Below are 19,106 nucleotides of genomic sequence, written 5' to 3' on the forward strand. Positions count from 1 at the left end.
ATCCAGCTGCCTCTTGAATGCCTCTCGTGTGGAGAGCCCACAGCTTCCCTAGGTAACTGGTTCCATTGCGGTACTTCTCTAACAGTCAGGAAGTTTTTCCTGATGTCCATCCGGAATCTGGCTTCCTGTAACTTCAGCCTGTTATTCCACGTCCTGCACTCTGGGATGATCAAGAAGAGATCCTGGCCCTCCTCTGTGTGGCAACCTTTTAAATATTTGAAGAGTGCTATCATGTCTCCCCTCAATCTTCTCTTTTCCAGGCTAAAGATGCCCAGTAGTTTCAGTCTCTCTTCATAGGGCTTTGTTTCCAGACCCCTGATCATCCTGGTTGCCCTCCTCTGAACACGCTCCAGTTTGTCTGCGTCTTTCTTGAACTGGACGCAATACTCTAGATGAGGCCTAACCAGGGCCGAATAGAGAGGAACCAGTACCTCACACGATTTGGAAGCCATACTTCTATTAATGCAGCCCAAAATAGCATTTGCCTTTCTTGCACTGTTGGTTCATATTCAGCTTGTGATCTACAACAATTCCAAGATCCTTCTCATTTGTAGTATTGCTGAGCTAAATACCTCCCATCTTGTAGTTATCTTGTAGCATTTGGTTCCTATTTCCTAGATGTAGAACTTGGCATTTATCCCTATTAAATTTCATTCTGTTGTTTTCAGCCCAGCACTCCAGCCTATCAAGATCACTTTGAAGTTTGTTTCTGTCTTCCAGGGTATTAGCTATCCCACTCAATTTTGTGTCATCTGCAAATTTGATAAGTGTTCCCTGCATCTCCTCGTCCAAATCATTAATAAAAATATTGAAGAACACTAGGCCCAGGACTGAGCCCTGCAGTACCCCACTCGTTGCCTCTCCCCAGTTTGAGAAGGTTCCATTGATAAGCACTCTTTGAGTCTGATTCTGTAGCCAACTGTGAATTCACCTAATAGTTGTTCCATCTAGCCCACTTTTAGCTAGTTTGTTAATCAGAATATCATGTGGTACTTTGTCAAAAGCTTTGCTGAAGTCAAGATATATGACGACCTCAGCATTCCCACAGTCCACAAGGGAGGTTACCCGATCAAAAAATGAGATCAAATTAGTCTGACAGGATTTGTTCCTAGTAATCACTGCATTGTTTTCAAGGTGCTTACAGATTGACTTCTTTATAATATACTCCAGAATTTTCCAAGGGATGGATGTCAGACTGACTGGTCTGCAGTTCCCAGGTTCCTCCTTTTTGCCCTTTTTGAAGATCATAGAATCATAGAATCATAGAATAGCAGAGTTGGAAGGGGCCTACAAGGCCATCGAGTCCAACCCCCTGCTCAATGCAGGAATCCACCCTAAAGCATCCCTGACAGATGGTTGTCCAGCTGCCTCTTGAATGCCTCTAGTGTGGGAGAGCCCACAACCTCCCTAGGTAACTGATTCCACCATCGCACTGCTCTAAACAGTTAGGAAGTTTTTCCTGATGTCCAGCCGGAATCTGGCTTCCTTTAACTTGAGCCCGTTATTCCGTGTCCTGCACTCTGGGAGGATCGAGAAGAGATCCTGGCCCTCCTCTTTGTGACAACCTTTTAAGTATTTGAAGAGTGCTATCATGTCTCCCCTCAATCTTCTCTTCTCCAGGCTAAACATGCCCAGTTCTTTCAGTCTCTCTTCATAGGGCTTTGTTTCTAGACCTCTGATCATCCTGGTTGCCCTCTTCTGAACACGCTCCAGCTTGTCTGCGTCCTTCTTGAATTGTGGAGCCCAAAACTAGACACAATAGTCTAGATGAGGCCTAACCAGGGCCGAATAGAGAGGAACCAGTACCTCACGTGATTTGGAAGCTATACTTCTATTAATGCAGCCCAAAATAGCATTTGCCTGTCTTGCAGCCATATCGCACTGTTGGCTCCTATTCAGCTTGTGATCTACAACAATTCCAAGATCTTTCTTGTTTGTAGTATTGCTGAGCCAAGTGTCCCCCATCTTGTAACTGTGCATTTGGTTTCTATTCCCTAAATGTAGAACTTGGCATTTATCCCTATTAAATTTCATTCTGTTGTTTTCAGCCCAGCACTCCAGCCTATCAAGATCACTTTGAAGTTTGTTTCTGTCTTCCAGGGTATTAGCTATCCCACCCAATTTTGTGTCATCTGCAGATTTGATCAGCGTTCCCTGCACCTCCTCGTCCAAATCATTAATAAAAATGTTGAAGAGCACTGGGCCCAGGACTGAGCCCTGCAGCACCCCACTTGTTGCCTCTCCCCAGTTTGAGAAGGTTCCATTGATAAGTACTCTTTGAGTCCGATTCTGTAGCCAGCTGTGGATCCACCTAATAGTTGTTCCATCTAGCCCACTTTTAGCTAGTTTGTTAGTCTGCCATAAGGACGTTAGCCCTCCTCTAGTCGTCCAGCACCTCACCCATCTTCCATGATTTTGCAAAGATAATTGACAGTGGTTCTGAGCGTTTCCCCGCTAGCTCCTTCATTACTCCAGGATGCAGTTCATCGGGCCCTGGAGATTTGAACTCATTCAAGGAAATTAGGTGTTCCTTGACTATTTGTTTATCAATCTCAAACTGCAATCCTGCCTCCTCAATTTGTGCTTCTCTTTTCCCAGGTGGGCTTTTGGGAGAAGACTGAGGCAAAGTAGGAATTGAGCACTTCAGCCTTTTCTTTGTCATCTGTTATCAATTTGCCATCCTCATTAAGCAGTTGAACCACCATTTCTTTCCTCTGTCTTTTACTACTCATATATCTGAAGAAAGCCTTTTTATTGCTTTTAGCATCCCTCGCTAATCTCAGCTCATTCTCAGCATTAGCCTTCCTGATGCCATTTCGGCACTTCTGTGCCACCTGTCTGTACTCTCCTTTTGTAGCCTGGACTTCCTTCCATTTCCTATATGTATCCTTTTTTGTTTTCAGGTCATCTCTAAGCTTTTTGTGGAGCCACATTGGTTTCCTCTGTTGTCTTCTATCTTTTCTCCTTGTTGGAATTGTTTGTAACTGTGCCTTTAAAATTTCATTTTTTAAATACTCCCACCCATCCTGAACTCCTTTTCTCATTAGGTTCACTTGCCATGGGACCTTACTTATCATAGTTCTGAGGTTATTAAAATCAGCTTTCCTAAAATCCAGAGTAGGTGTATGGCTATGCTCAGCTTTTGTCTCCTTTATAATCAAGAATTCAAGTATGACGTGGTTACTTTCCCCCAGAGTTCCCGTAACTGCCACTTTATCCACTAAGTCATCCCTATTGGTCAATATCAAATCAAGGATTGCCGATCCTCTAATTCCTTCCTCGACCTTCTGTAGGAGAAAGTTATTACCCACACATGTCAGGAATTTCTTGAAAGGGACGCTTTTGGCAGTATTTGTCTCCCAACAGATATCAGGGTAATTGAGCCCATTATTCTTGAGCCCCATTATTTTGTGTCCTGCACTCTGGGATGATCAAGAAGAGATCTGTGTGACAACCTTTCAAGTATATGAAGAGTGCTATCACGTCTCCCCTCAATCTCCTCTTCTCCAGGCTAAACATGCGCAGTTGTTTCAGTCTCTATTCATAGGGCTTTGTTTCCAGACCCCTGATCAACCTGGTTGCCCTCCTCTGAACATATTGCTTGGGCTTCCAATGTGACGCCCATGGGCACTTTTCATGACACCTATCAGGGAGGCTCTGTATTGGGAAACAAGGGGGATGTTTTGTTTGTGTGGCATGTTTTTTTGGCAGGGGTGGGGGAGATGTGGCTATGTGGTCTGCGTGTGTTTTTCTCTCACAGATTGTCTTCTGTGAAACTTGATATTTCGTTGTGCTTTGTGGGGGCATGTGATTTGGTATTTGGCTGAGTCAATTGGCTACATTACTTGACTCAGAGTCTCATAAGTTTGTCTTCCGCAAAATTGGTGATGGAGAAGAAAACTGTGGGTTCAAAGGAGTGGTTTTGTGTTTTGGAGTTTAGTCCCTAGGTCTGCCTTTTACTTAGTCTTTGGGGCAACTTACTTTTCATTGGTTCTTACCAGTTTGCCTTTGAGTGGCATGAACATATAAACAATGTCACACCCTTTTATACTGGGATGCAAAAACAAAATCACCCAAGGGCAGAGGAAAGTTTTCATAGGCAATTCACAGCAATTAAGAGAGCTATTGTGGTGTTGTGGTTAACATTTTGGAACATAACTAGAGAAACTCATGTTCAAATCCCCACTCAGCCATGCAATTCACTAAGTAATTTTGGGTTCAGTCACTATCTCTTAGTTTAACCTACCTCACAAAATTACAATGGAGAACTCTGGAAGAAAACCAGGCACATTTAATATTCCCACTATCTTGACCTCATAGTAAGATAAATCTTACACACACCTTCTGACTGTCTTTGTTTTCTTTCTATTTCTCTGCGATACTCTTCCAGTTCTCTGTCTGTGAGCTTGTTGAAGGGGTTTGGTCCTGTTGTGCTCACTACGACTCGTGGCTGATATTCCTTCTCAATTATTGCCTTTGATGCTGTCACCAGTTCTCCCTAATTGGAAGAAAAGAGACATCTTTCACCACCAAGAGCACTGATAATGCATGAGGGCTAAAACAATGGGAAAATATTTAAAACTGATGAAACATATAACTGATTTTTAAATTTAGTTTATTGAAGAGAATACTATGCAATTTACTGTATGTTTCTGGCAGCACAGGCATCAGTGATCCAACTTGGGCAACCTTTACTAAATAGCATGACCAAATTGTTGTAAATTTGTGAACACTTTTCTGTTTAAAGGTGGTCTATAAATATTGTAAAAAAAAACCTAACCAACAAATATTCACTGAGTGCAAAGCATGAGAGCAGGCATTTCCGGGACAGCAACATACATACATCAGTGTTTTTGCCAGTCTATAACCACTCATAAACAGCACATTAAAAAGTAGAATCATGGAATCATAGAACAGTAGAGCTGGAAGGGGCCTATAAGGCCATCGAGTCCAACCCCCTGATCAATGCAGGAATCCACCTTAAAGCATCCCTGAAAAATGGCTGTCTAGCAACATCCAGGGCGGGTGCCAGACTATTTTGTGCCCTAGGCAAGGCGAGCTACTTGCATCTTTCCCCCCAAATTGCCAACTTAGATTAAGCTGTTCAAAAAGAGTTTCTGAACTATTATATTTTCCTTTTATGTTTTTTCTTAAAACAGCTAATTTCTATAAAACTGTGACCCTTAAAGGGCAGTACTGCGCCCCTCTGAGGTCTGCGCTCTAGGCAGCTGCCTAGGTGGCCTAATGGTAGCGCTGGCCCTGGCTATATCTTGAATGCCACTAATGTGGGAAAACCCATGACCTCCATAGGTAATTGGTTCCATTGTTGTACTGCTCTAACTGTCAGGAAGTTTTTCCTGATGTCCATCTGGAATCTGGCTTCCTGTAATTTGAGCCCATTATTCTATATCCTGCACTCTGGAATGATCGACAAGTGATCCTCCTCTGTGATGCAGTTCATCGGGCCCTGGAGATTTGAACAAAGGAATTTTGTTCCTGTTCCCCTTCATCTTGTACTATATTTTTGCCAGCAGGGTCATAGACCCACCTTTGGGTAAACACTGAGCCAAAGTAGGAATTGAGCACTTCCGCATTTTCTTTGTCATCTGTTATCAATTTGCCATCCTCAGTGAGTAGTTGAACCACCATTTCTTTCTTTTGACTTTTACTATGTACATACCTGAAGAAAGCCTTTTTATTGCTTTTAGAATTCCTCGCTAGTCTCAGCTCATTCTCGGCTTTAGCCTTCTTGATGTCATTCCTGCATTTCTGTGCTTCCTGTCTGTGCTCTCCTTTCGTAGGCTGGTCCATGTTAGAACTGTTGGCAATTGTTCCTTTAAAATTTCCTTTTTAAAACGCCCCCATCTTGGACTGCTTTTCTCATTAGGGTCACTTACCATGGGATCTTACTTATCATTGTTCTGAGTTTATTAAAATCAGCTTTCCTAAAATCCAGAGTATGCGTATGGTCTCACTTAGCTTTTGCTTCCTTTAAAATCAAGTATGATGTGGTCACTTTCCCCCAGAGTTCCCATAATTGCCACTTTATCCACTAAGTCATCCCTATTGGTCAGTATCAAATCAAGGATCACAGGTCCTCTAGTTCCTTCCTCCACTTTCTGTAGGAAAAAGTTATCAGCCACACATGTCAGGAATTTCTTGGAGGGGCCACTTTTGACAGAATTTGTCTCCCAGCAGATATCGAGGTAATTAAAGTCCTCCAACACACTTCCCTGAAACATTGGCAATTTACTTTTCAAAAATTTAATCCTCATCTTCTCCTTGATTCGGTGGTTGGTAGTAAACTCCGACTATCATGTTCCTTTTATTCCTTGCCCCATTTATTATAATCTGGATGATCTTGATGGGGCTCCCAGGCTATTCCTCCTGTAATTCTGTGCAGGGGTAAATATTTTTAACATATAATGCAACTCCACCTCCCTTTCTATTTCTTCTGTTCTTTTTGAACAAGTTATATCCTTCATCTGCTGTATTCCACTCATGGGAGTCATCCCACCAAGTTTCAGTTATACCTATCAAGTCATATTTGCCTTTATGTATTAAGAGTTCCAGTTCGTTCTGTTTGTTTCCCATACTCTGGGCATTAGTATTTAGACATTGAAGATCATGTGCTTTATAGTCTGGCTTCTTCCCTACATTATTGTGAAGACTATTATTGGGTGCTATTGGAGCTGTTCTCTTTGTTATGTTGCGTAAGCCTTCAACTGTTGTTGCCTCCAGGTTTACATTTCTCTCTCTCTAGGATTCAGTTTAAAGCCCTCCTGATTAAGTTCTTCATGCTGTCTTCCCAGTCCTTGCGAGGTGCAACCCGTCCCTTGTCAGCAATCCATCTTCCAATGGACTCTATTGTCTCAGAATCTGAATCTCTCACGTCAGCACCATCTTCATAGCCAGTCGTTCACCTGGAGTATTTCCCTTTCCTGTTCTACTCCTCTTCCAAAAACTGGAAGGATGGATGAGAAAACTATCTGCCCCCCCTCAAGTTCTTGAGTTTCCTCCCCAAAGCTTCGAAGTCTAATGTGATTTATTTGTAGCTCCACGTGGCAGTTTTATTTGTTCCCACATGGATAAGAAGAAAATGATATGTGTCAGTGGGCTTTATGAGCTTTGGCAACCCTTCAATCACATTTCTAATCTGTGTTCCTAGGACACAGCATACCTGGCAAGTCCATGGGTCTTTGTGACATACTTGAGTTTCAAACCCACGCAGCAGGGAGTCTCCCATAACGACAACTCTTCTCTTCTTATTGTTGTAGACCTTAGTATTATTGCCTCTGCTCGACTGACCTTCTGCCTCTTGCTCACTGTTGCATGGTCTCCCCTGTAATTCTTCCTCTGCAGGCTGAAAGTGTTTACATAGTACTAGTGGTTCCTGGTGCAGAATGTCTTCTAGTTCTCCTAACCATCAACCTTTTCTAGGGAGTTTCCTGTACTTCAGCTTTCTTTACCTCAGCATTCCCCACCTTTGCATCACTGTTCTGTCTAAGAACTCTTTGTCTTCTCTTATTCCTTGGAGGGTGGACACTTGCCCCTCAAGTACACTCACCTTTTCTTGCAATACTGCAACCAGCTTGCATTTCTTGCGCGTGTACACCATGTTGATCTCAGGCAGGAACACAAATATTGCACACGCTTTGCAGGTCACTGTTACTATAGAATCCTTTCTGTCCATAGTCTGTATTCCTTTTTTGTTTCTGTCATTCCAATTGTATTGGAATAAACTGTGCTTTGTTCTGTCCTCCCTGAAGGTTAACAACAGAGTCCCCTAGTATATGAGTGTGTTACAAGAAAACATTTTTTTTGTTTGAGGCCTCCTCCGCTGCACTCCCCTGACAAACTCCTGTTTACTCACCCTGTTTGCTTGCTCTAAGCATGCTCTCTCTGGGAGCTCACTTTCTTATGTACCTTCTAGACCAGCTGGAGCAGCTTCCTATTTTCTGCTCTGGTCAGCTAGATGTCAGAAAACAGAATGAAACATCCTGCCCACTCAGCTGCTGAGAACAATCAAGCCACACCCCTTCAGTCCCAGCACCAGCTCTCAGGCCACGCCCCTTCAATCACAGCTTTCAGGAGCACATGGCAAGCACACAGTAACTTTAAATAGGCAGCACCCTGGATTTACTCGAGGCCTCTCTCGTCTTCCACTACATCACTATTTAAAAATGGAAAAATAAATAAGTATATGCTTATATATTTGTCAGATTCTTTTGCGTATTTTTTTCTTTTCTCTTTATTGGGGTGGTGGTGAGCCAAACATGGGGAGAAGCTGTCAAGAGAGTCCCAGTATCAGGCTGGTTTGGGTGTGTGGTCTGAGCAAGCACTAGAAGTTCAAACGAGAACAGTTCAAAAGAAAAGTTCAATAGAGAACAGGCCAGTCAGAATCAACAGCCTGCATAGCAGGAGGTTCCCCCCCGAGGAAACCACACCACTGAAGCCCTCCACGTGGATTCAGGCAAATGCAGGCTAGGCGAAGGAGCAGCTGCTGCCCCACAGTAAATGCTGCAGCGAGGACAAGGCCACTGACTGGGAGAGGGCTGGGAATGACATGAGAGGGTGGCAAGAGAAGGCAAGGGCTGGACAGCACAGGTTACTGCTGTCTTCTCACCTTCGAGGAGAGGAGCCAAGGATCAGGCCTTGTGTAAGCAGGCTCTGGTGGGACAGGAGCTCAAAGGAGAGCAACTGGGCCCTCCTGCCTGCTAGTGGGGTTATTTCTCCTCCGGCTCTCCTCTGAAATAGGGGGCATGGGTGGCCAGGGCCATCTAGAGCTCGAGTCTCCTTAGTTGGGAGCGTGGGATCCAAGGCCCTAGTATAACTTTCCACCTAGGCACCAAGCCCTTCTTTAATTTGGGATGTGGGTGGGGGAAGCTACCTTGCTCCAAATTCCTAGTTCCTTCTGTGTTCTCCTCCTGTAGCATCTGAGCTCTGCAGAGAACATCTGCCTTCAGCAAGCAGAAGAAAGAGAGTGGGAAGTTGGAGCTGGAGGAGTCAAGAAGACGGGGACTGAAATCTTTCTTTGAAGATATGAAAGGTTCTGCCAGTCAGTGGGTAGCCAGAGGCAGACCCACACCTTTGGAGCTTGTAGTGAGAAGTCAGGGGAAACACTGCTCTAAACCAAAAGGGCTACTAAATAAAGCTAGGCCTGTCATCTCTCTCCCAGGAGCCCTGCAGCTGAAGTACAGGCAGAATATCCATAGGTACTGCATCCATCATCATATGCTAGGTAAAGTGGCATCTACTGAATTTCTGCCTGCCATGCAGAAGAGTACTGGTAAGAGTACTGGAGCACAAGGAAATCAGCAGCCAATTTGGTCTATGAGATAAAAGGTTGGAGGGTTGGTAAAAGCCAAACAACACTGAAGCTAGCAGTTTTGAGGTGAAAATGAAGCAAATGAAGAAAACCACTTACAGATAGAAGCAGTCAACTGTGGCCCTATAATGCACATGCAGGTACAGAAAAAAAAGGCAATTACTAACCTAGATGATTGCTGGGGAAAAAAGCAGCAGCAATTTCATAAAGGAGAGATCAATCAGCAGCCATTAGCCATAGGGACACTGAGGTGTTGAGGTTCTATCTACACCTTAAGGTAAGGTTAATCTCCTTTTACACCCTCTTTGTGGACGTCTTGGGCATCTGCCTGAGCACTTCTGAAAATAGGATACTGGTCTAGATGGATCTTTGGTGTGATCAAGCCAGGAGATTCCTTAGTCTCAAAGTTAGATTGAAGTACCTCCATGTAGGCTACATATGAATATAGCCTACTTATGAATTCCAGTTGAAGTGGGGAGGTCAATTTGTTTCCTGGAAACATCTGATCACCCACTTCTGGGAAGCTGGAACTACTTCAGTATAATCCAGTAGGACTCCTCTTGTGTAAATCCCCTTGATTCCATCCTAGTAAATTTGTGCAGGATTCCTTCTATTTACATGCCAACTTTTTTTGGAGGCATATTTGTATCTGAAGATGGATAGGCCAAGAGAATGCGTCAAAATACTTACATCATAAGGTACAAAAGGTTTGACTATATGGATATCTTACAAACATTGTGGCATCTCTGAAACTGCCAGTCTTATGCACAAATGCCTAAACCCCCGGTTTAGGTGGTGGCAGCCCACCCAAACCCCTTTAAGGGTCCAATAATTATGTCATAAGGTACAGGGATAAAACAAGCAGCATCTATTGGGGAATAGTGTATGTAATTCCAGACTGTCCAATCTGACTGACTTTGTTAGCCTACATAAACCAGTCAGATTGGATATTGTAAGATAAAGGAAAGTGATTGCTACGAAGTGTTATGGATTTCAGCCACGTACCTTAAAATGTAATTAACGCTTACCTTTTTGAAGAGGTCAGAAAGGGGTACACTCCTAAAAAGTTAGTCAGATTAGACAGTCTGGGACCCTGAAAATACTTGGCAGGTAATTTTTTGTCATTTACTATCCGATCACTTCCAGCTGCGGTGGAGGCACATTGAGCTGCCTCTGGAGCTACATGCTCTTTTAACTTTTATGAAACCATTTTTAATCTTTTAACTTTTTATCTCAGCTAGTTGTTGTTTTACAACCACAGACAGAAGAAAAAAGAGAAAGAGAAAGGGTGAGGATAAGGATAAAGAGTGAGAAGGGCAAAAAATAAAATAAAAAATGATGCTAGCATATAAATATTTCCTGCTAATCCTGAATGGCAGCTCAGTGGATATGCCTACTGGACACTATACTTATCACTAATGTCAAAACATTCTCAGTAGAAGATTTCTGTAAACCGCCCTGAGAGCTCTGGCTATGGGGGGGGGGGTATATAAGCGCAATAAATAAATAAATATCCCATTAAATTAGTCATGCAACTGACTGTTATGAAAACTTGTGATAAAAGCACTTACCCGATTGTGCTGGTCAAACAGAACGAACTTGAACTCTATTACATAAAGGCAAATACGACTTCATAGGTATAACTGAAACTTGGTGGGATTACTCCCGTGTTTGGAATATAGCAATTGAAGGATATAACTTGTTCAAAAAGAACAGAAGAAACAGAAAGGAAGGTGGAGTGGCACTATATGTAAAAGATACCTATCCCTGCACAGAAATAGAGGCGGATCAGACTGGGAGCCCCATTGAGAGCATCTGGATTAAAATAAATGGGGCAAGGAATAAAAAGAGTATGATAATCGGAGTCGATTACTGACCACCCAATCAAGGAGAAGAAGAGGATGAAACTTTTGAGAAACAAATTGCTAATGTTTCAAGGAAGTCTGATGTAGTAGTGATGGGGGACTTCAACTATCCTGATATCTGTTGGGAGACAAATACTGCCAAAAGTGGCCTTTCCAAAAAATTCCTGACATGTGTGGGTGATAACTTTCTCCTACAGAAAGTGGAGGAAGGAACTAGAGGATTGGCAATCCTTGACTTGATATTGAACAATAAGGATGACTTAGTGGATGAAGTGACAGTTACAGAAGCACTGGGGGAAAGTAACCACATCATATTGAATTCTTGATTATAAAGGAAGCAAAAGCTGAGTGTAGCCATACACCTACTCTGGATTTTAGGAAAGTTGATTTTAATAAATTCAGAACTATGGTAAGGAAGGTCCCATGGCAAGTGAGCCTAATGAGAAACGGAGTGCAAGATAGGTGGGAGTATTTAAAAAAGGAAATTTTAAAGGCACAATTAAAAACAATTCCAACAAGGAAAAAAAAAGACAACATAATAAACAAATGTGGCTCCACAAAAAGCTCAGAGATGACCTGAAAACAAAAAAAGGATACATATAGAAAATGGAAGGGAGGCCAGACTACAAAAGAAGAGTACAGACAGGTGGCACAGAAGTGCCGAAATGGCATCAGGAATGCTAAAGCTCAGAATGAGCTGAGATTAGCGAGGGATGCTAAAAGCAACAAAAAGGCTTTATTCAGATATGTGAGTAGTAAAAGACAGAAAAAAGAAATGGTGGTTCAACCATAGTGAGGATGGCAAATTGATAACAATGACAAAGAAAAGGCTGAAGTGCTCAATTCCTACTTTGGCTCAGTCTTCTCCCCAAAAACGGGTCTTTGACCCACCTGGAAAAAGAGAAGCACAAGTTGAGGGGGCAGGATTGCAGTTTCCTTGACCATAAACAAATGGTCAAGGAACACCTAATTTCTTTGAATGAGTTCAAATCTCCAGGGCCCAATGAACTGCATCCTAGAGTAATGAAGGAGCTAGCAGAAGAACTCTCAGAACCACTGTCAATTATCTTTGCAAAATCATGGAAGATGGGTGAGGTGCTGGACGACTAGAGGAGGGCTAACGTCCTTATGGCAGACTAACAAACTAGCTAAAAGTGGCTCCTGCCCGTATGGTCCAACTTTCTGCCTTCTCTGTCCACGGGTGCAGAATGTGCCTTCTGTGAGTGGCCTTGAGCCGACTCCACTACGATCGAATTAGGTTTGGGATGTTGGACTAGAAACTGTACATCTTCCTCTTGGACTCGATAGAGGGTCTCTAGCCTTTTCGATGTGGCTTGAGTCATAGCCGGTGTTTTCCAAGATAATTGAGCCGTTTGCTTTAAAGCATGTGGAATAGGGATGGCAAGTCGTTGGTTGGTTGTGGACTGGAAAACATCGTAGATTGGATCGACGACCGATTCATCCATTTGCTGGATCTCCAGTCCTAATGCCTGAGCCATTCTAAGCATATGGTCAAAAAATCTGACCATATCGTCGGAAGGGGAAGAAGGGTCCTTGTCATGAACCTCATCTTCTGGTGAAGGCATCGATGGAGTAGCCGACAACCCCGACTCAGAATCCGATGGGTAATTATCCTCAGGCGAGGGTACTGTAACCACCTGGAGGTCTACATGCTCCGTCGGTACCGTGGTAACCGCGGCAGTCGATGCCGATGGCTGCGTACGGTGTCGAGGCGTCGACACCGTGGATGTTTGGTGGGCGGGCGGTGGAGGCAGCGGTAGATGACACATCCTCGTAGGCGGAGGGTGCGCATAATATTCTTCTTGAGGGTACTGGTGGTCACCCTGGAAGTATCGTTGTGGGCGATATTGATCCCATACATAGTCGCCACATACTGATTGGGGATAAGAGTATTGAAAAGCTCCTTCCCATTGACGCCTTAGAGTGTGCCTTGGCGAAGGCGGTAGAGGGATTAGTCCCTGAACTTCTTGCAGCCTGGCAGGCTCTCGGAAAGAGGCCGCTGAAGCTGAATCCCGCAACTCGCCCTCCGATAGACTGGGAGGATGTGTCGGTACCGTAGCCATCGGTACCGACTGGGATCTCGATACCGAGGGAGGCCTCGGTATCGAAGAGGTCGGTATGGCAGGAGGAGTAGAGTGACTCCTAGCCAGTTCCGCCGTGCGGGATGACCCTAACGAGGGTTTTTCCGCGTCTCGCTTCTTCTTCTTCTTCTTCTTTTTCTCCATTTCAGAAGAAGATTTGGGAGTCTGGGCCTTTTTGGAGATTCTCCTGGCCGCGGAACTCGCCAGTGACCGTCCAGGCGTTAGGGGTATCTGAGCCCTATTAGCCGCTCTGGAATGTTCAGGCACCTCAGTGCAACGGTCATCAACGGACTTACTGGCTGCCGTTTGTCCAGGCGTTAGGGGTATCTGAGCCCTATTAGCTGCTCTGGATGTTCAGGCACTTCAGTGCAACGGTCATCAACGGACTTACTGGCTGCCGTTTTGTGCATCCTCGAAGATTCAGCCAAGACTCAACTTTATGGCTTTCACCTAGGCACAGGACGCACAGGGAGTGCCCGTCAGTTGGAGGGAGCTTAGCTCCACATTTCACACACTTGCGAAATGGGGCCTTAACTGCCATACGGCTAAGCGCCGCGATCGAAATCACTGAGGAAAATCTAACTACTAAAATAAAATTATTATTTTTTTTTAGATAGAAGAAAAGATGTTAAGAAGTGAGAAATAAGCGAAAAGAGGAAAGATTTGAAGTAAAAAAGGATTTTAAAGAGAAAACGCTAAAAGGTTTGGTTCTATGGTCTAAGCACAATGGCGGACGACGAAGAACTGAGGTAAGGGCGGGAACCCCATGGACGTGCACGGTAGCGTGGGGGAGGGGTTCCCGCCAAAAATGTTCCACTCAGCTATAGAAGGTTCCGGTCTGGTCTCTGCGCAGGCGCAAAGCCCATTTGTGTGATGCATAGAGACCACGAAGAAGAACTTGACTTCAGAAAAGCTTTAACAAAGTGCCCCGATATTCTGATTAACAAACTAGATAAAAGTGGGCTAGATGGAAAAACTATTTGGTGGATTCACAGTTGGCTACAGAATCGGACTCAAAGAGTGCTTATCAATGGAGCCTTTTCAAACTGTGGGGAGGTCATGAGTGGGGTACCGCAGGTTTCAGTCCTGGGCCCAGTGATCCTCAACAGTTTTATTAATGATTTGGACAAGGAGGTGCAGGGAACGCTTATCAAATTTGCAGATAACACAAAATTGGGTGGGATAGCTAATACCCTGGAAGACAGAAACAAACTTCAAAGTGATCTTGATAGGCTGGAGTGCTGGGCTGAAAGTAACAAAATGAAATTTAATAGGCATAAATGCCAAGTTCCACATCTATAAAAAAGGAACAAAATGCACAGTTACAAGATGGGGGATACTTGGCTCAGCAATACTACAAACGAGAAGGATCTTGGAATTGCTGTAGATCACAAGCTGAATATGAGCCAACAGTGCGATATGGCTGCAAGAAATGCAAATGCTATTTTGGGCTGCATTAATAGAAGTATAGCTTCCAAATTGCCGGAGGTACTGGTTCCTCTTTATTTGGCCCTGGTTAGGCCTAATCTAGAGTATTGTGTCCAGTTCTGGGCACCACACTTTAAGAAGGACGCAGACAAGCTGGAGCATGTTCAGAGAAGGGCAACTAGGATGATCAGGGGTCTGGAAACAAAGCCCTATGAAGAGCGACTGAAACTACTGGGCATCTTTAGCCTGGAAAAGAGAAGATTGAGGGGAGACATGATAGCACTCTTTAAATACTTAAAAGGTTTTCACACAGAGGAGGGACAGGATCTCTTCTTGATCATCCAAGAGTGCAGGATGTGAAATAATGGGCTCAAGTTACAGGAAGCCAGATTCCAGCTGGACATCTTGAAAAACTTTATGTTAGAGCAGTACGATAATGGAACCAGTTAACTAGGGAGGTTGAGGGTTCTCCTACACTAGAGGCATTCAAGAGGCAGCTGGACAACCATTTGTGAGGTATGCTTTAGGGTGGATTCCTACACTGAGCAGGGGATTGGACTTGATGGCCTTATAGGCCCGTTGCAACTCTACTATTCTATGATTCTATGATTCCCCAGGGAACAGATGGATCAAATGGTCTAAATCCTTGAGCATCAAGGCTGCAGACTTGTTGCATGGCGCTACCTTGCCGGGCTGTAAAAACAAAATTGTGGAAGGAATTTTGGAAGTGATGGAGGGTTATCAACTAATTACATTACCTGAAACCTCATGTAGTACAGTCTGGCACTTTTGGTGCTTCCAGACCTCGAAATGCGAGTTGGTTTGACTAAGAACGTAGAGATATGAAAAAAGAACTAACCAGGGTCAGTAGAAATGTCAGAAGGACCAGATCAAATACTTTACTAAAAACCCTGAGAAGGAAAAGATAATCATACAAGGCCTTACTGAAGAGAAAGAAGTTAGTGTTTAGCAGACAAAAGTGGAATGAGTTGGGCCTGGCAGTGAGACAGAAGGATGATGAAAATGTTTGGAACATGGTCCATTCCATCTACATGTCTCTAAGTTGCATTTGGAAATTTAAATCCCTGCAATTACATGGCAACAGCACTTCAAGGGCATTTTTCATGGTCCGGAGCCAATTGAGGAAGGTCCACTGAGCATAGACATCCCAGTCTGGCCTGAAGTGACAACTCAGGAGATCAGTTGTCTACTTAGGAAGCTTTTAACAGGTAACGCTCCAGGGGAAGATATGCTCTCCCCTGAACTATTTAAATTTAACCTTACTTGTTGGGCCCCACTTGGCTAAACTGTTTATGCACATTAATCCAGAGAAGAAGCAATGGTGGACTGAAGCTCCGTGCCAAGCGGAGAGACGAAACGTCCTGACTGATGGCTGGGATGTCTTTATTTTATTTATTTATTTATTTATTTATTTATTACATTTCTATACTGCCCAATAGCCGAAGCTTTCTGGGTGGTTCACTTTTCAGCTGAGCAGAATTCTCTAGATTAAAGAGAATAGCAGGAAAAACCAAACAAACATAGCTCACTGGCTGTCTTATGCGAGGTTTATTTTTCCAGACAACTATTTGCTGATAATTTAAAGATGTTCAATCAGTTAAGTAAAAAGACTGATGAGGGAAGGAATCTGGGGAAACATATGGCAGACATAAAGAAGGAAGTGTCCCAAGAGATAAAAGAATTGGATAAATCTTTGAAACAAATAGCAATGGAAGTTAAAGATTCCAAGGATAGAGTAGAAATCCAAGAAAGCAAGATTCAGGTTCTGAACAGGGAATTAGAAAGGCTTGGCGCAAGCAGAATTAAAAGAAAAAGAACATATCCTGAGATTTAGATCTATTCCAGAACTTTAAAATGAAGACATCAGAGAGGAGATTAATAAAAATCTGGCAATGCTGTTGATGAGGATGAGGAAGTTATAGAAAATGGAATTGACAGAGTTTACAGAATAAATTATACTTATGCCAGGACAAAGAATGTACCAAGGGATGTATTGGTCCATTTTGTGAAAAAGATAACAAGGGACCAGATTCTCAAAAAGCACTACTCTAACAGGTTGAAGATCAGCGGGAAAGAGGTAATTGTGTTAAAAGAAATCCCTGTGAGGGTTTTGCAAAGGAGGAGGGATTATGCATCCCTGATATCAATCTTAACACAAAGAAAGATTATCTTTAGATGGGACTTTCCAGAAGATGTAATCTTCACCTTTAAAAGCCAGAGTTATAAACTAAACTCAGTTCAGAAAGTGAGACTTTTTGGAATTTTTTAAAAAAAGAACTGGAAATGACAAAATCAGATGAAGAAGACTTGGATGGTGCCATAGGTGCCACAAATATGGACTAAGATTAACCTATGATGGACTACAAATTTCTAACTTGGAATATTAATGGAATCAATGCACCTCTAAACAGGGGGAAATCATCAATTGAGAAAACGAAAACAGGATGTCATCTGTTTACAAGAGACTCACATCAGGAAAAAAGATATAAAATTCCTATACAATAAGACTCTAGGGGAAGAATTTATTTCAGCAAACATGAAAAAGAAAAATGGAGTTGTCTTGTATATTAAATCATACCTGAAACCAGAATTGGTAATGTCTGATGAACAAGGACGTTACATAGGAGTTAAAATTAACTTAAATGGAACTACAACTATGGTATTTGGAATCTATGCTCCTAATGAACATAAAGCAGAATTTTATGAGAAACTCATGAACAGCCTAACCGATATAGCCTTTGACAGCTGGTGTCTGATGGGTGGCTGGAATGGAGTGATGGTGCCAAAAATGGATAGGACTTCAGAGAAGAGTATCAAAAGTTATCAGGACAAACTCCCCAAAAGTTTTTTGATATGATGGACAATCTGGGACTGATAGATAAATGGAGACAAAAAAATGGCAATTCAAAGGAATTTACCTATTTTTCAGAAAGACACAGATCACTTTCAAGAATAGACATGATCTTAACAACCAGAGCCTTTTGTTACCAGAGTGAATAAAATAGAGATTCTATCCAGATCTCTCCAAGATCACAATCATAGAATCATAGAACAGCAGAGTTGGAAGGGGCCTATAAGGCCATCAAGTCCAACCCCCTGCTCAATGCAGGAATCCACCCTAAAGCATCCCTGACAGATGCTTGTCCAGTTGCCTCTTGAATGCCTCTAGTGTGGCCCATAACCTCCCTAGGTAACTGATTCCATTGTTGTACTGCTCTAACAGTCAGGAAGTTTTTCCTGATGTCCAGCCGGAATCTGGTTTCCTTTAACTTGAGCCCGTTATTCCATGTCCTGCACTCTGGGAGGATCGAGAAGAGATCCTGGCCCTCCTCTGTGTGACAACCTTTTAAGTATTTGAAGAGTGCTATCATGTCTCCCCTCAATCTTCTCTTCTCCAGGCTAAACATGCCCAGTTCTTTCAGTCTCTCTTCATAGGGCTTTGTTTCCAGACCCCTGATCATCCTGGTTGCCCTCCTCTGAACACACTCCAGCTTGTCTGCCTCCTTCTTGAATTGTGGAGCCCAGAACCGGACGCAATACTCTAGATGAGGCCTAACCAGGGCCGAATAGAGAGGGACCAGTACCTCACTGGAATCCTATACTGATGGTTTACAAAAGAAAAGTAAATACCCCGAGACGGAGATTCAATGAAGCACTACTATAAAATGAAAGTATTCTAGAAGAGGCTAAAAGGAAATTAAAAGAATACTTCGAGATAAATTTAAATAAAGGTACAGACATGAGAATGGTCTGGGATGCAAGCAAAGCAACCATTAGAGGCTACTTCATACAACAAAATAAATGGCTCAAGAGGAAAAGGCAAGAGCAAACACAAAATATTATGAATGAAATCAAAAGTTAAGAAGAAGAATTAAAGAACACACCTGGAAGTACAAACATTATCCAGCAAATTAAAATACTACAGCAACAGCTATCCATGCTATCGTTAAGAGAGATGGAAGTAAAACTAAATTATATGAAACAAAGGAACTTCAAATTTTGCAAATAAGCCAGGGAGGTGGGTAGGCTTACAAACTGCAAAAAGAAAAAGAAAAGAACATAATAAAGATACAAGAAGGAGATCTGGAATTAAAAGACAACACAACCATACAAAGAAGCTTCCACCACATCTATTAGAATTTATACAAAAGACACGAGGTTGCGCCTGAGAGAATAGATGAATACATTAAAAAGCAAACATTACCTAAAATTACAGAAAAACAAACAGATCACGAATAGATCCATAACAGTAACAGAAATAGTTGAGGCATTCAGAAAAATTAAACTGTGAAAATCGCTGGGCCCAGATGGCTTTTCAGGCGCTTATTACAAAAACTTTGAAAAGGAGCTGTTACAACCTGT

At 42.9% G+C, this 19,106-nt stretch overlaps 1 protein-coding gene across 7 annotated transcripts in view; it reads right to left on the reverse strand.

The window, feature by feature from the left end:
- ADD1 (adducin 1) overlaps nucleotides 1–19,106 on the reverse strand; it is a 198,581-nt gene that overhangs the window by 24,170 nt on the left and 155,305 nt on the right. For all 7 annotated transcript variants that reach the window (XM_063135816.1, XM_063135815.1, XM_063135819.1 and 4 more), the window contains one exon: nucleotides 4,342–4,498. In XM_063135816.1, the coding sequence (XP_062991886.1) occupies nucleotides 4,342–4,498 (157 nt within the window). The remainder of the gene's footprint in view (nucleotides 1–4,341; nucleotides 4,499–19,106) is intronic.

The sequence above is a fragment of the Elgaria multicarinata genome, chromosome 10 (genome assembly GCF_023053635.1).
Source record: "Elgaria multicarinata webbii isolate HBS135686 ecotype San Diego chromosome 10, rElgMul1.1.pri, whole genome shotgun sequence".
Taxonomy (NCBI): domain Eukaryota; kingdom Metazoa; phylum Chordata; class Lepidosauria; order Squamata; family Anguidae; genus Elgaria; species Elgaria multicarinata.